Raw genomic sequence first — 17,066 nt, 5'->3', positions numbered from 1 at the left:
TTATGATCAAAAATGTAAAAGAAAACATAAATGTGCATAAACCATAATGTAATGATTTGCAAAACAACAAAGCTTAAGAAACAGATGTTATCTAGTTATAAAAATATATAATAAAGTCAAAATTAGTCTATTCAAAGGCAATTTCCTACAAAATCATGCTTTATATTTTGCCAAATAGTTTTTGAACAAACAGAAAACTAGCAGAATAAGGCCTCATGCACACGACTGTTTGTCTCCGCGTCCATTCCCCTGATTTTAGCGTTTCAGATGCTGACCAATTAATTTCTATGGAGCCGTTGAAAATGCAGATAGTGCACCGTTTGCCATCCGCGTCTGTAATCCGTGGTTCCAGTCCATCAAAAAAAATAACCTGTCCTATTCTTGTCCGCAGAAAACAGTTCGCGGACCCATTCAAGTCAATAGGACCGCTAAAAAACGCGGAGGCACACAAGATTGTCATCCGTGCCCGCGCGTCCGTTTTATTCCTATCATTTGCATGGCAAACCTGTCTTAGACTTTTTTTTACCTTCCTTTATGTCTGGTGGTCCTCCAAAAATAAAGGAAGACACACGGAAACAAAAATGGAAACGATTCACGGAACAACGGAACCCTATTTTGCGGAACGGAACACAACAATAGTCGTGTGCATGAGGCCTAAAGCAAGGGAAAACCAATGAACAAAGGGACTATCAGAGGACAACATGATAGAATGAAACATAGTAACCCTTTTTGTTTTGTTGTTTTTTACTCCCAGCGCTCCCAAAGCTATAACCTTTTTATTTTTTCATTCACATAGCTGTATTAGGGCTTGTTTTTTCTGGGACAAGATGGACTTTCTAATGGGGGAAAAAAAAATCCAAATGGGGTGGTATTATAAAAAAAAAAAACATTCAAAAACATTCCACAAGAGTTTTATTAGGGGGGGTTTACACCACTTCCTGTGCGGTAAAACTGACCTTTTACTTTTATTCTCCAGGTTAGTATGATTACGGTGAAACCACATATGTATAGTTTTTCTTGAGTTTTACTACTGAAAAAAAACCTAAACTTTTTTTTTTTTTTATCGCCATATTCTGACCCCTCTAACTTTTTTGTAGTTATGTGTACGGAGCTGGGTATGGACTTTTTTGCGGGACGATCTATACTTTTCAGTGATACCTTTTGGGGTGTGTTTAATTTTTTATCACATTTTAAAAAAAAATTGTGGGTGAAGCGACCAGAAAAAAGCAAATCAGCCATTTTGCCTTTTTTTGTCAGTTTTGCCATTTACCGTATGTAATAGTAATAGTACATGAGTTTTCACAAGCGCCAATGCCCATGATGTGTATTTTTTTGTTTACATATTTTTATTTACATTTTGGGAAAGGTAATTAGAATTTTTAGATAAAAAAATAATTTAAATGTATTTTTTTTTATAGTTCCCATAGGGATCTATAACGAGCAATCATTAGGTTTGCATTGCTAATGCACTGGAGTCAATGAGAATTTTACTATGTTCCTATGGAGCCCTGCTACAGGCAGGGGCTCCATAGAAACTAATATGTAGCTGCCTCCTGTCACACAGGAGGACAGGGGCTGCCGCATCCACACTCCACCGATCCCTGCCGGGGGAAGCCGGAGTCCACCCGGAAGCACGTGCATCCAGATGCTGTGGTCACATTTTTAAATGCCTGGCCACTGATGTAAATTTACGTTGGGAGGTCGGGAAAGGGTTAAAGGTGTTACGTCAGCAAATGGCATTTATCATGTAGTGAAAGTTAATACATGGAACTTACTAATGTATTGTGATTGTCCATATTGCTTCCTTTGCTGGCTTGATTAATTCTTTCATTTCATACACTGCATTGTGGACTGTTCGTTTCCAAAGGATTGCAGCCATCCTGAAATCCAGCAGCAGTGGCCGTGCTTGCACACAATAGGAAAAAGCATCGGGCTCTCTGTTGGTTGGGGCCGTGGGAGAGGGCATAAGCACGTATGCTCAGCAGCTACAGTTCCGGCACATTTTATCTGTGCTGCAGCGGTGGTCGTAACCCCTGGAAAGGAGAAGTGTAGCTAGCAAAGGAGGCAATATGGACAATCACAATACTTTAGTAAGTGTCTTGTATTAACTTTCTCTACATCATAAATGCCATTTTCTACAGTGAGACAACCCTTTTGTGCTTGGCTTCCATACTAACATATGGAAATGCTGGAATATAAAAGAGCTTTTTTTATTATTATTACTATAATGGTATGTGTGACTTCTACAATTACATGACAGCAACAGAAATGCAAGATAAATTAGAAAGATACAATATTTCCTATTTATTAACATTATTCTAGCAAAAATTAATGTAGCGAAAAGCTTTGCATCTATAATTCCACTTAAAGAGCATCTGTCAGCACAATTAACCCTATTAAATCATACCTATTTCTTGGTAGGGTTGATCATACTGTTTAAAAGGATACTTTTGTTATCTCGGTAGGTAGAACAGTTTCTGAGATATCTGAGATATGAGCTGGTTTAAGCACCAAGAAGCAGGCTGGAGCTCTTTAGAACTCCACTTTTGTAACACCTCTCTGGGCACCCCCTCTCCCCTTTTGCGTAGGCACAAGAATACAGGGCTAAATGTGATGTCTAGCCCTGTCAATCAAGGAGGATGGGGGGAGTGCCCAGAGCAGTATCTAATGGAATATGCTTAGCCTCAGTTAGACTCATGTTTTATTTGTGTCTGCAAATACACAGTCGAGTCACGTTATTATGACCACCAGCTAATATCCCGAGTAACTGCTATGTGCAGCACGAACAGCAGATAGACAGGCTAAAGTGAATCAATAAGATTCTGGTAGGTTGTCACAAGTATCTGGAGTCATGCTGACTGCAGTGCATCCCACAGCTGCTGGAGGGTACGTGGAGAGGATCCATAGAGTGAACACGACGATGGAGGTGGTCGCACAGATGCTCAGTTGGGTTCAAGTCTGGAGAATTAGGGGGCCAGGGTAGTATTTCAAAGTCTTGGTCATGCCAACCAATGTCGTGTATTTTTAGTGTGACATGTTGCATTGTCTTGCTGGAATATCCCATCTGCTCCAGTGAAGACAATCTGAACTATGGGTGAATGTGATCTGTATGGATGGATTCATGCTCAAATCGGTCAAGAGTGCCTTCCACATGGATGAGTGGGCCCATAGAATGCCATGAAAACATTCCCTAGACAAGGAATGGGCAAACTGCGGCTCTCCAGCTGTTGTAAAACTACAACTCCCAGTATGCCCAGTCTGCCTACAGCTATCAGCCTACAGCAGGGCATGATGGGAATTGTAGTTTTACAACAGCTGGATAGCCACTGTTTGCCCATCACTGCCCTAGACCATAGCACTGTCACCATCTGCTTGTGTTCTTCCAGCAATGGTTGAAGGGTGTTTTTTTTTTCTCTGATGTTACTCACCTGACGCGCCAGTATCCATCAATGGAGGTCCAATTCTAATACTGCCATGAAAATTTAAGCCTTTTCTGCAGATGCAACTTCGTTAGCAGAGCTGCAGTGACCTTTTATCTGCTTTGGAGGGTTCTATACGAGTGTGTTCCTTGTGAGGATAACTCTCCGTGTGAGAGAGGGATCATGCATTCTGGACTTACAGAAGCGCGCAGCATTATCAAGATTGTTTGACCTTTCTGCAACAGAATTATACTGACATAAAGTTGTTAGACCACACAATCCTTCTCTCACACAGAACGTAATTCCCACAAGGGACATGCTCGTGTGAAAGAGTCTTACTGTTGTTTTAACATGTATGGTAGCCCCCTGGTTCATTATGACAGTGAGCTGCTCCACTGTAGTGTGTCAGTCCACCCTCACGCACATTCGTAGCCGTAGTTCACCTCTAACATCGAGGGCACATGGTGCTCCACAGTTTCCATGACGCTTATTCGTAATAGTGCCATTTGTCCACTGGCAAAACTCTTTCATCACAGCAGCACGTGAACAGTTTACAAACTGCGAACTGCTCAAATGCCATTGGCCCAATAATCATCCCTTTTTACAACTCTGATAAATTGCCCCTTTTACCCACCAAGCCAGCTCACGACAAGTGACTTCCTTCATGAGCTACGCGCTGCCAATGTCGAAAGTAGGAAGTGGTCATAATAATGTGTCTCGCCTCGACCTGTAGGTTGACTTTTTAGCCAAGAAAGGGGTCACACTATCCAGGTGTGATATACAACCTGCCTGTATCTTATTCAAAACCAAATAAGGATAGATAAGGATTGGAACTGTGTGGCCTACACAAACAAGGGAATTCATTTTGTAAAGAAACTAGTAAAATGAAAAAAATAAAAATAAAAAAAGATTTCAATAGCATTTTTATTACATGGCTAGGTTCTGGCAATAATGCAAGACAGAAGCTAGAATGATGAAAGCCATAATGGAAACCTGAGAGACCCCTTTATAGTCGACAGGGTCTGTTGGGCACCGTTGGTGTCCATCATATAACGGACTCTATGATCCTTCAATAGCATTGAACCTAGCCATAACTGGCCCCAGGATTAGATTTCATTTTTCTATATTACAAATATTTGCTTTAGTATTATTTTACCTTTATAAGTTTAACCATTTACTGCATAGACTAGTACCTATTTAGAGTTCCATTGATTTTTACAATATATTGCCTTAGAATTCTAGCTTTTTAATTGGCTCCAATGCTTCAATTTTTCACAGGTCTATTGCAGATGGTGGAGATTCTCATAAACCTGCTGGTCTTGATATGTGCCGTTGCCACTGAAAGTGCATCAGCCGGCTTTTCGAGCCTTGGGGCATTTAGCAGTGCTTATTATTACAGTATGGGTTACAGCATGAGTGGCTTTCAGGGGGATGAAGTGGATCAGGTGGCGCAGTTAGATCTACAGTACCACCGGATGAAGCTTCCTACTATTTATGTTGCTGTTGCCATCAGTCTTCTGCTGTTAACGCTAACACTGTCATGTATGGCAGCCAGTTGCATGTCTGGCGCTGCTCAAAACAGGAAGCTTTTGCTGGCTGAGGGAGTGTTCAATGTGTTGTCTGCTGTCACATATATCATATTTATTGCTCTCTATATGCACTTTATCAAACAGAGCAATGCTACAGAGGTGTGTAAGCGACGAGAGTCTCTTTACAATCGCCATGGCTATAACTCTGTGACCTGTGATATCATGGGTACAGAGATGGCGGTGTGTGTGTTTGCTGTGGTACTGGTTGTGCTGTACATTTCCAGTGCAGTGGTGGTTGGCTTCATGTTGAGAGCGATTAAAATGAATGCCAACATCCCAAATCCACAGTCATTAAACACAGAAGAACAAAAAGAATCAGAGATGCAAAATCTCACAAGTGAGAGCAAAAATAAAATGCAAGAGAACATCTCTAGCGGACTTTTCATTTAGTCTTATTTTTAACTTGTATCTACGCTACCTGCAGTGAATAGCTCTAATTTAACCGTGATAATCAACTTCTTAGCGCATCGTCAGCTGCTATAGTATGTAATGATACAGAATATCACATCATCAGATACAGTATACCACAATGATGTATTGTTAGTACAAGGTAGAAGAAACTGAAGTGTTTAAGGATTTTGGTTCATTTAAATTCACATTGTACATGAATGGAATATATGGTTTCTGTAATCCAAGTAGAAAGTCACCCAGATGAACCAGGTAGACATGGGTGGCTATTGATCAGCTCTTTTAGGTAGTTTTGTATTGATATACCTCAGCTCTAATGCACAATCTCTAGTGTTTATCTGAACCCAATATGTAAGCTATATGTTTATGTTCCGAAATTGTATTGCAGCCATTCTTTTGATATGTTTTGTTTCTAAATATATTTCAATTGTATTTCTCTGAGAGTGTTTGTTTGTTTTCTTCTTCTTGCAATTTGTAACTAGTTTTATTAAAATATTGTAAGGCTGGTCCCAGTTGTCCTTATTTCCATGAATATAGCAATGAAAGTATAGTCCTGTATAAATCACTGCACACATAAATATTGTGGTAGCAATGGTGATGACCTCACAATTGATGACCTATCCTGGGAATAGGTCATCAGTATTTTATCGGTGGGGGGTCTGACATCAAGGCCCCCCGCTGATCCACTGTTTGAGAAGGCACCGGCCAGTGGTGGATTGGCCATAAACTCTACAGGGAAACTTCCCGGTGGGTCAATGCTCATGGGGCTGCCTGAGCCCTCATTTTGGCCAACCAATGGCAGTCTATTGAGATGCACTGTGGTATTTGGTCTATTGGGGTGGTATAACGTGCCGTAACGTGGTGTTGCTGGCCATGCCTTCTGTCAATTTGGACCCAACTAGAAAATGGGGCCATTTTAGTTTCTTTCCAAGGCCACTTTACGTCTTCAGACCGCCCATAGCACAGGCGTTTGCAGCTTTGCTTAGGCCATGTGACGTCATGTTCATCAGTTGCACGATGTAGGCGCCGCAGTGAATGGAGCTGAGATTCAATACCAAGCACAGCCACTGTACAATATACGGCACTTTTCTTGGTGAGCTGAGAGAAGGCCGCACTGCTACAGCAGGCATCGGTGCTCAATGTTGGACCCCAACAATCAGATACTGATGACCTAGTCAAGGATCTTTCACATCAGCGTTTGTTATTTCTGATATTATTCTTTGTTAAAGGAGCAGAACAATGAAAATAACGAAAATGGCAGATTTGGCACATAACTAAAGCAAACGGAGCCGAACAGACCCCATTGACTATAATGGGATCTGTTCGGTTTCTGTTCAGAAGAACAATTTTTTAGCTAAGAAAATAATCCTTGTACTTGTTCTGAGATACAGCCTGTATTATCATCCAGAGCTGCAGATACAGTTCTGGTGGCTGTTACTGGACGCAATGTGACAGGTTTTTTTTTTTATACTAAAATGATTGCCTGGTGTAAGCACTACAATTTCCAGAATGCGAATCACTTCAGAAGACACGGCTAAAGTGTTGTAATTGTATATCTGGACTATGAGGTCTTATTCACACAGTGTTTGGTCAGTGATATCCATTAGTGATTGTTGGACAAAACCAGTTGTGGGTCAAAAACACAGACGATGTAGAAATCTTTCGTTTTATCTTATGTCGTAATAGGTTCCACTTTTGGTTTTGGCTCACATTCATTGATAAAAGAGACACTGACCACACACTGACCATGTGTGCACCTGTGGTCGTGCTGCGGCCCGCAAAATCCAGGCCGCAATGCACGAACACCGTTCGTGGGGCAGCCACAACGGATCGCGGAGCCATTTACTATAATGGGTCTGCAATCCAGCCGTTCCGCAAAAAGATAGGACATGTTCTATATTTTTTGCAGAACGGAAGTACGGCATGAAACCCCATGGAAGCACTCTGTAGTGCTTCCGTTCCACACCATTCCGAATTTGTGGACCCATTCAAGTGAGTGGGTCCGCATCCGTCATACGGAATGCACACGGAACGGTGCCTGTGTATTGCGGATCCGCAAATGCGGTCCTCAATATGACCACGGAGCACACACGGGCGAAAAGGAGATCCAGGAGAAAACATCCCGATTAAAAGACACTTCCATCAGAAAGGGTTATTTTTTAACTCCATATTCAGAAAACTATATTTTTTATAATTGTTGGCTGTTTTCAGCAATACTATATCATTAAAAATTGTCCTTCTGTTAAAGTCCACTCAGAGATAAAACTCCTATATAGTTAGTGAACTCATTGCCAACATACTGCTGCTAGGGGATAACTGTTAGATTAGTGGGGGTCCTACCGCTGAGACCCCCACTCGAACGGGGGGGGGGGGGGCTTACCTCCTGCAGCCCCCTGAAATAAACAAAGAGACAGGTTTAACATTCATTTCTATGGGAATTATGGAGATAGCCGAGTGCTGTACCACCTATCTCCAGAACTCACTCCCATAGAAATTTATATATATATATATATATATATATATATATATATATATATATATATATATATATATATATATATATATTACTGTAGAATTGTGCTCAAATGTGGACCTAATGTATAAACGTGGATTGAGATTTCCTTCTGTAGGCCTCACAATATAAGCTTCCTCTTGCTCATGGGTGCTTTGTGTTGCTGATACTATTATTTTGATGCCTTAAAGGGAATCTGTCACCAGTTTTATGGTGTCCTAAGGGCAACATAAACAAGTGACAGGTGCCCTTGGCAAAATACTGGGTCACTTTCTTTAATATTTCAGCAATGACCCTGACTTACATGAGGTACAAGTCACATAAATCTTTTACGAATAGACAAAACGCCAACAATACCTATTTTCACATTGTCTGTTAATGTGTGCTTCTTAAAACTTCACTTTTATTTTTAATTTAAACATAAAAGGAATTGTGCTTGAAAAACCTAGTGATACTATCACTGACCCTGCATATTGCTTCAGTATCTACCGTATGTAGATTCTGGTTATGGACAATTATTACCCCTGAAGACGGCAGGGCTCTGGCGAAATATGTTGGGGGGCAATGTCTGTGGCCCTGATTTAGCATACCTAACTCCAGAATTCTGACTTTTGAGACATTTTTGCACTCTCTTGCGCAAAATGTATGCGATTGAGAAAAAAATTGCGACTTTTTGCATGTGTACACCACTCACTTCAGTTTTGCAATATGGGTAGAAAAGTGGGTATGGTTAGTTTTATCATTGAGACTTTTTTTTTAAGTCGCAATCTCACTCGAGGAGGAGGATAGAGTAGGAAAAGTGGAGGAACTTCTCTAGGCAGAAGTGTTAGGTTTAAGGACAAGCCAAATTTATCAAACAACATGTGACATTTGATAAATGTGGCACAAAGTACTCCAACACATAGTGAAGCAAAACTGACTTCAAACATTCTCCTAATAATACATTTCCCCCCTGCATGTTTTAATGGTGACTCATCACTAGGTTAATAGTAAAAGAAAGCAGTATACTAGTGATACAAGGGAGAAATACAGGCGGTTGTGCACGCCGCAGGAATCTCCATACGGAAGATGTCTTTTATTTATTATGACTTCCTTTAAGGCCTCTTTCACACGGGCGTCAGTTTTTTTGCCCGGATAAGAGCCGGGTGCGTTGCGGGAAAATGCGCGATTTTTCAGCGCGAGTGCAAAACATTGTCATGCGTTGCACTCACGTGAGAAAAATCGCGCATGTTTGGTACCCGAACTTCTTCACAGAAGTTCGGGCTTGGGATTGATGTTCTGAAGATTGTATTATTTTCCCTTATAACATGGTTATAAGGGAAAATAATAGCATTCTGAATACAGAATGCATAGTAAAACAGCGCTATAAGGGTTAAAATAAAAACATTTTTTAACTCACCTTAGTCCACTTGATCGCGAAGCCGGCATCTCCTTGTGTCTCCTCTGCGCCGAACAGGACCTGGGGTGAGCTGCTGCTTTAAATACCGGCTAAGGACCTTTGATGACGTCACTCCGGTCATCACATGGTACGTCACATGATCTTTTACCATGGTGATTCACCATGGTAAAAGACCATGTGATGACCGGAGTGACGTCATCAAAGGTCCTTAACCGGTATTTAAAGCAGCAGCTCACCCCAGGTCCTGTTCAGCGCAGAGGAGACACAAGGAGATGCCGGCTTCGCGATCAAGTGGACTAAGGTGAGTTAAAAAATGTTTTTATTTTTATTTTAACCCTTATAGCGCTGTTTTGCTATGCATTCTGTATTCAGAATGCTATTATTTTCCCTTATAACCATGTTATAAGGGAAAATAATAATGATCGGGTCTCCATCCCGATCGTCTCCTAGCAACCGTGCGTGAAAATCGCACCGTATCCCTACTTGCTTGCGGATGCTATGCGATTTTCACGCTTCCCATTCACTTCTATGGGGCCTGCGTCGCGTGAAAATTGGACAATATAGAGCATGCTGCGATTTTCACTCAATGCACAAGTGATGCGTGAAAATCACCGCTCATGTGCACAGCCCCATAGAAATGAATGGGTCCGGATTCAGTGCGGGTGCAATACGTTCACCGCACGCATCGCACCCGCACGGAAAACTCGCCCGTGTGAAAGGGGCCTAACTGACCCAGCCGTTTTGCCAAAATCTTGTATTGAACAGCTCCAGTGCATAATGAGGAGTCCCCATATTCAGGAGCTCCTGGCCATACCCGCCCACCTGCTGCTGATTAAAATAAATAAAAAATGCCGATTAGAGGCAGGTGGGCGGGGAGACCCATAAGATCATGAATTTGAGGACTCGTTGGCATGTAATGTAGGTTTGCATTTAAAGGGAACCGGTCATCAACTTTATGCTGCCCATACTAACGGCAGAATAAAGTAAAGTAAAGACAGGTGAGTTGATTTCAGCTGTCTGTCATTTATAAGTTAAAAGCAAGTGGTTGCCGAGAACCAATATCACAATCATTGCAGACTGGGCCTGGAAAAGAGTCATGGCCATCTGAGAAGAGTCATGGTTATTCATGAATTCCTGCTCTCCCTGCCCACCTGCTGATGACTGACAGTCTTCTACCTAGTTTTCTCTCTTTCTCTCTAGGAGAGAACTGCCAATCATCAGCAGATGGGCGAGAGTGAAGGAGATTATGAATAACCAAGACTCTTCTCAGATAGATTTGACTCTTTTCAAGTCCTGGGCTGAAATTATTATGATGCTGGTTCTCGGCAACCACTGACTTTTAGGGTACTTTCACACTTGCGGCAGGACGGATCCGACAGGCTGTTCACCATGTCGGATCCGTCCTGCGGCTATTTTGCCGTGCCCGCGGACTGCCGCTCCGTCCCAATTGATTATAATGGGGACGGGGCGGAGCTCCGGCGCAGAGCGGCGGTGCACGGAGAAAGCCCGCTGGACTAAAATTACTGCATGTCAGGCTTTTTAGTCCGGCGGCTTTCTCCATGCACCGCCGTGCTGCGCCGGAGCTCCGCCCCGTCCCCATTATAGTCAATTGGGACAGAGCGGCGGTCCGCGGGCACGGCAAAATAGCCGCAGGACGGATCCGACATGGTGAACAGCCTGTCGGATCCGTCCTGCCGCAAGTGTGAAAGTAGCCTTAGCTTATAAATGACACACTACTGAAATCAGCATTTCTGTCACTATTTTATGCTGCCCACAGAGAGGTCAGAAAAAATTTGATGACAGGTTCCCTTTAAAAGTGAGGGCAGCAGAAAACTGGTGACTGATTCCCTTTTAAGGTTTAAGAATAAAAAAAAAATTAAACCAGAAAACAAGATAAGAATCCACAAACAGGTTTAACAAGTTGAAAAGTTTATTTTTCTACTGAACATTTTGCTTTCTCAGCATTGTTATATATTTTTTAAATAACAGACTCTGCTATAGCGCTTGTGAATGCAGAGTACAAAGATATGAGCTGAATACCTATCAAAAATAAGTGCCCAAATTAACATCAAAATATAAACCACATGTGCTAAAAATCCAAGACACCTATATGGGAAAACCCAAGCACACTGTATACACAAATCTACGCTGTGGTATTCCAAAATATATCTTTATTTGTTTATTTACATCTGAACCTATTTTGGCACACTCTTGTGGTTTGGGTCTGTCATTGCCATTTCATTCATGTCATTTATCATGTCATTTTATAACTTTAATAAAGATATATTTTGGATTACTACAGCGTAGATTTGTGTATACAGTGTGCTTGGGTTTTCCCATATAGGAGTCAAAGATATGAGCTGGTAGACTAAATGTAGCCTCATTCTGTATTATTTTAAAGATCTCATTGAATAATGTGTGTGATGCTAGAACCTCTGTCTCTTCGGAAAATGCTTATTTGAGATGGAGCCATGACAGTTACACTATATGGAAAAGGTATGACCCGTACCTCTCTGTCATTGGTGGCATATCCTATCCTAGTGGGAGATGGGCCAACCCCTTTAAGAAACTCAGTTGGACTATAGTATAAGAGGGCTTACGTACTATTTTGGATGAGTAGATAGCCACTAGTCGAATGTATGTTGTCAGCACTCGTGTCATGTTTGACACAAGAATTGTGCTGTATATGTAGCATAAAGCAACTGGTTTCGACTTTTGTCCTTGACAATTTGGTTTTATTGTGACTGGTAGTTTTAATTATTTATTCCTACATTAACCTGTTCATACATTAGCCATTAATGTAATTCAATACCAAAAAGATGGAAGCCTTTATTCTCATCGATATTAGATGATGTGGAAAAGGAGGAAAAGCAGTTCGCAGAAGAAGGGTTCCCACCTGTAGGGCAGAAGAGCTCCGGGGCTGGAGAAATGGATACAGCCCCTGTTTAAAGGTCATTAAAGGTGCACCCCGGCCATTAACAATGAAGAAGGACTATACAGTGCAGTCTTCATTATTAAATAAAATGCAGCTGCAGGCTAATGGGCCGTGCGGTTCTTCAATGCACAATGGCCACAACCCGACCCCAGCACGGCCGCTCCATGAGGCCGTACCATGAGGCATAGTGACTTGGGTATACATGTTTTATAGCTATTCGTTATGAATTAATTCATAACAAGTCAAATTCCTTGTGGAACTTCAGTGAAGCTGCCAAATCAAATTTTTCTAACTTTGCTCATCTCAAATAGGAGCCAATGAATAATATTCCCCCTCCTTCATCAGATCAAAAAGGATTTACCCTAATTTCTGCCAGCCTCAACCAGCTACTGACGTTACTTTTGGTGGCCGTATTGACTAGATGTTGGTGTACCAAGATTTGTACATCTAGAAATTTCTGGACAGTCTATAAAAATAAGTGACTTTTTTCCTGTATCTGTGAAAAAAAATGATGTATGTAAATATTTTTTAGGCTGCTGGTATTTGACTAGATTATTTTGGTGGCAGGGGTGTCGCTAGGTCAAAACATTCGGGGCTGGAGCCCCGGATGTTTTGACCAGTGCCCCGAATGCAGGGCCGACGGGGGCCCGCGGCGCCGCCTCCTAGCTAATTTATTTACTTCACTTGCCTCTGTGTAATCTCGCACAGGCGCACTGGCAGAGGCATCGTGGAGCGAAGTGCGCCTGTGCGAGATTACACAGAGGCAAGTGAAGTGAATAAATTAGCTAGGAGGCGCACTGGGCGGGGAGGGGATCTGTGGATGACACTTAGGGAGATCTGTGGATGACTATTATGGGGATCTGTGGTGGATGACACTTATGGGGAATCTGTGGATGACTATTATGGGGATCTGTGGTGGATGACACTTATGGGGAATCTGTGGATAACACTTAGGGGGATCAGTGGATGACATTTATGGGGATCTGTGGATGATGCTTATGAGGGATCTGTGGATGACACTTATGGGGGTTCTGTAGATGACATTTATGGAGGATCTGTGGATGACACTGTTATGGATGATCTGTGGGGTTGCCTAGACAGCTAGACCCTTCACTGTAGTTATTAACCCAATTCAGCAGTCACCCGGTGGTGATGAGGGCATGGCTTCATGGGGTGGGGGCATGGCTTCACGTGGGCTCGTGCCCCGGATCTCTTCAGACTCTAGCAACGCCCCTGTTTGGTGGTAATTATCATAATTTTAGAGCTCAGAGTAAATGCTGGTAATTACTCTTTATCAGTATATTGAACTATAGAATTGTATTACGTTTAATCTTTATCATTTATAATTATAAATATTGGCTGTCCGTGAAGTTTTCAAGAAAAATAAAAAATTCTGGTTGGCAACCCTGGATTAGTAGTCTCAAAATCTATGGCATGTCCCAAAAGCATTGTTTTTACATGGCTCCATGTGATCCAATTACTTCATCCAAAAACTCAATTATCTGAATCCATCCAAAAGAAGTGCTTGACTAAGCCTATGTTGTTCCTGATTTTGGCATTTCTTTCAAGCATGAGACTCTGTTTAAATGTTATGAAATACAAGGATATAAAAATTAATTGCGATTTTTCAGTCAAAGCCTATAAAGCTATTTATGATGCTTCACTTTGTTCTGTATTCAACACTAATTTGTGTCTGTGTTTTCTTTTGAAAGGAGTCCTACAATTTGTGGAAATAACCGTGGGCATCTTGGTGCTGATCTGCGTGGTTGCCTCATATGCCGTTCTGAGTGGCTACACTTCTGCTGCTGGTTTCGGCTCATTCAGCATTGATTCAGCATACAGTCCCTTCGAAGGCACAGAAATGCAGCAAGTGAGAGACGTGGACCTGCAGTACAGCCAGCTGAGAGCCCCAGGAGTGTATGGAGGAGTTGCCTTCAGCTTGTCATTTTGTGCCTTAACATCAGTCTTCTTGATTCTTGGAGCTAAACCCATCCACAGGGTATCTACTAAATTACTTTTTGCGGAGCTGATATTTGATGTTGTAGGTTGCTTGGGTTACATTATTGCAGTTGGTTTATACCTGCACTTCATCAAAACAGTCAACGCTACTGACACTTGTAAGACAAGGGAACGCCTGTATGCAGGCCGTGGTTATACCTGGATGAACTGTGAAGTGCAAGGAGGGGACGCTGCTGTGGCTATTTTCGGCCTTATTGCTGCATGTGTGTATCTTCCAAGCGCCATCTTGTGCGCACTGTATATCAGAACTGTGCGTGACTTCAGGAAGAACTATCTGTCTCATGAACCTGCATCGTACAATGACAACCAAGAGGGCTTGCACAAGTCCAGAGAGGAGCACCTTAACTTTCTTCCTAGTACCTTAGTATAGATATAGAAGCTATCCATTGCCCATAGCAACCAAAAGAGCTGTGAAAAATGAAAGGTGGAATCGGATTTTTTTTAGTGCGGATTTCAGCCTTGGCAATGCAAAGGATGAGGTCCGCGGCAAAACCACATCAAATCTACACCAAAATCCGCAGAATACATAAGCAGATTTTGCTGCGGATTTGATACAGAAAAGCAGTGATATCTGCATGGAAATCCGTGGAGAATTTATTTTTGTAAATATGCATCCGTGTGCAGGTACTCTTATTATCCTCTACATTACGTTGCACATTGGCATCGCGCACACTATTATATTTGCCTACTTCTTGCAAGATTGTTTGCTCATATCTTTTACTGGAATATTTTTAAAAAAGTCAGCAATATAATAAATCTATAGCAAAAATAAAGCACTGAAACAATAGCAATAACCAGAAGAAGAAACATGTGAATTACAAATGCTTTCTATATGGCAACTGATCTGATATTACTTTCTAATAAAAATATATTCAAAATGGCCCTGAGTGTGGGAAGTGATGTATATGCAGATGTGTCATTTATTACAAGTAGTAAAGTATAAATCCTGGCTTTAGGATCTGCTGTACTAGCAAATGAAGAAGGTGATCTCTCCTGTCCACACACTGAGCCAACGTTCTCTCTCTTCAGGAGGATTATATTACTGAAGGGACAGTGGGGGGGGGGGGGGGGGGCCCCATGTCTACATGGGGAGCTAACTAGTCATGGGGCAGTGTGGGGGACAATTAATACATTACTGTGGGGGCAGCAGTGTGGGGGGCCATTACTACTGTGGGGGCACTGGCGGCAGTGTGGGGACAATTACTACTGTGGGGGCAGTGTGAGGGACAATAACTACTGTAGGGGCAGTGTGAGGGACAATTACTTCTGTGGGGGAAGTGTGAGGGACAATTTCTACTGTGGGGGAAGGGTGGGGGACAATTACTACTGTTGGGGGCAGGGTGGGGGACAATTACTAATGTGTGGGCAGTGTGGGGGACAATTACTACTGTGGGGGCAGTGTGGGGGACAATTACTACTGTGGGGGCAGTGTGGGGGACAATTGCTACTGTGGGGGCAGTGTGAGGGACAATAACTACTGTAGGGGCAGTGTGAGGGACAATTACTTCTGTGGGGGAAGTGTGAGGGACAATTTCTACTGTGGGGGAAGGGTGGGGGACAATTACTACTGTTGGGGGCAGGGTGGGGGACAATTACTAATGTGTGGGCAGTGTGGGGGACAATTACTACTGTGGGGGCAGTGTGGGGGACAATTACTACTGTGGGGCAGTGTGGGGGACAATTGCTACTGTGGGGGCAGTGTGGGGGGCAATTACTACTGTGGGGGAAAGTTTTTACTGTGGGGGACAATTACTACTGTGGGGGCAGTGTGGGGGACAATTACTATTGTTGGGGGCAGTGTGGGGGACAATTACTACTGTAGGGGCAGTGTGAGGGACAATTACTTCTGTGGGGGAAGTGTGAGGGACAATTTCTACTGTGGGGGAAGGGTGGGGGACAATTACTACTGTGGGGGCAGTGTGGGGGATAATTACTACTGTGGGGGCAGTGTGGGGGACAATTACAACTGTGGGGGCAGTGTGGGGGATAATTGCTACTGTGGGGGCAGCGTGGGGGGCAATTACTACTGTGGGGGAAAAATTTTACTGTGGGGGACAATTACTACTGTGGGGGCAGTGTGGGGGACAATTACTATTGTTGGGGGCAGTGGGGGGGACAATTACTACTGTGGGGGCAGTGTGGGGGACAATTACTACTGTGGGGGCAGTGTGGGGGACAATTACTACTGTGGGGGCAGTGTGGGGGACAATTTCTACTGTGGGGGCAGCGTGGGGGGCAATTACTACTGTGGGGGCAGTGTGAGGGACAATTACTACTGTTGGGGGCAGTGTGGGGGACAATTACTACTGTTGGGGGCAGTGTGGGGGACAATTACTACTGTTGGGGGCAGTGTGTAGGACAATTACTACTGTGGAGGCAGTGTGGGGGACAATTACTACTGTAGGGGCACTGGCACTGTGGGGGACAATTACTACTGTGGGGGACAATTACTACTGTGGGGGCAGTGTGGGGGACAATTACTACTGTGGGAGCAATGTCGGGGACAATTACTACTGTTGGGGGCAGTGTGGGGGACAATTACTACTGTTGGGGGCAGTGTGGGGGACAATTACTACTGTTGGGGGCAGTGTGGGGACAATTACTACTGTTGGGGGCAGTGTGGGGGACAATTACTACTGTGGGGGCAGTGTGGGGGACAATTGCTAGTGTCATCCACAGATCCCCATAACAGTGTGTCCTCCACAGATCCCCCATAACCGTGTGTCCTCCACAGATCCCCCATAAGTGTGTCCTCCACAGATCCCCCATAAGTGTGTCCTCCACA

The 17,066-nt window shown here is 43.1% G+C and overlaps 1 protein-coding gene across 2 annotated transcripts in view; it reads left to right on the top strand.

The window, feature by feature from the left end:
• LOC122938771 (MARVEL domain-containing protein 3-like) overlaps positions 1-15,161 on the top strand; it is a 40,809-nt gene extending 25,648 nt beyond the window's left edge. The window contains exon 4 of one of the 2 annotated variants that reach the window (XM_044294533.1): positions 13,975-15,161. In XM_044294533.1, the coding sequence (XP_044150468.1) occupies positions 13,975-14,651 (677 nt within the window). In that variant the 3' untranslated portion in view covers positions 14,652-15,161. Of the gene's footprint in view, positions 1-4,697; positions 5,825-13,974 lie in introns of those variants that run through there. The other variant, XM_044294532.1, reaches the window with a different exon arrangement.
• The last annotated feature ends 1,905 nt before the right edge of the window (positions 15,162-17,066 follow it).

This window comes from Bufo gargarizans, chromosome 5 (genome assembly GCF_014858855.1).
Source record: "Bufo gargarizans isolate SCDJY-AF-19 chromosome 5, ASM1485885v1, whole genome shotgun sequence".
In the NCBI taxonomy this organism is placed as follows: Eukaryota; Metazoa; Chordata; class Amphibia; order Anura; family Bufonidae; genus Bufo; species Bufo gargarizans.
The sequence above is the reverse complement of the archived record's forward strand: the minus strand, read 5'-3'. Positions and strand labels throughout refer to the sequence as shown.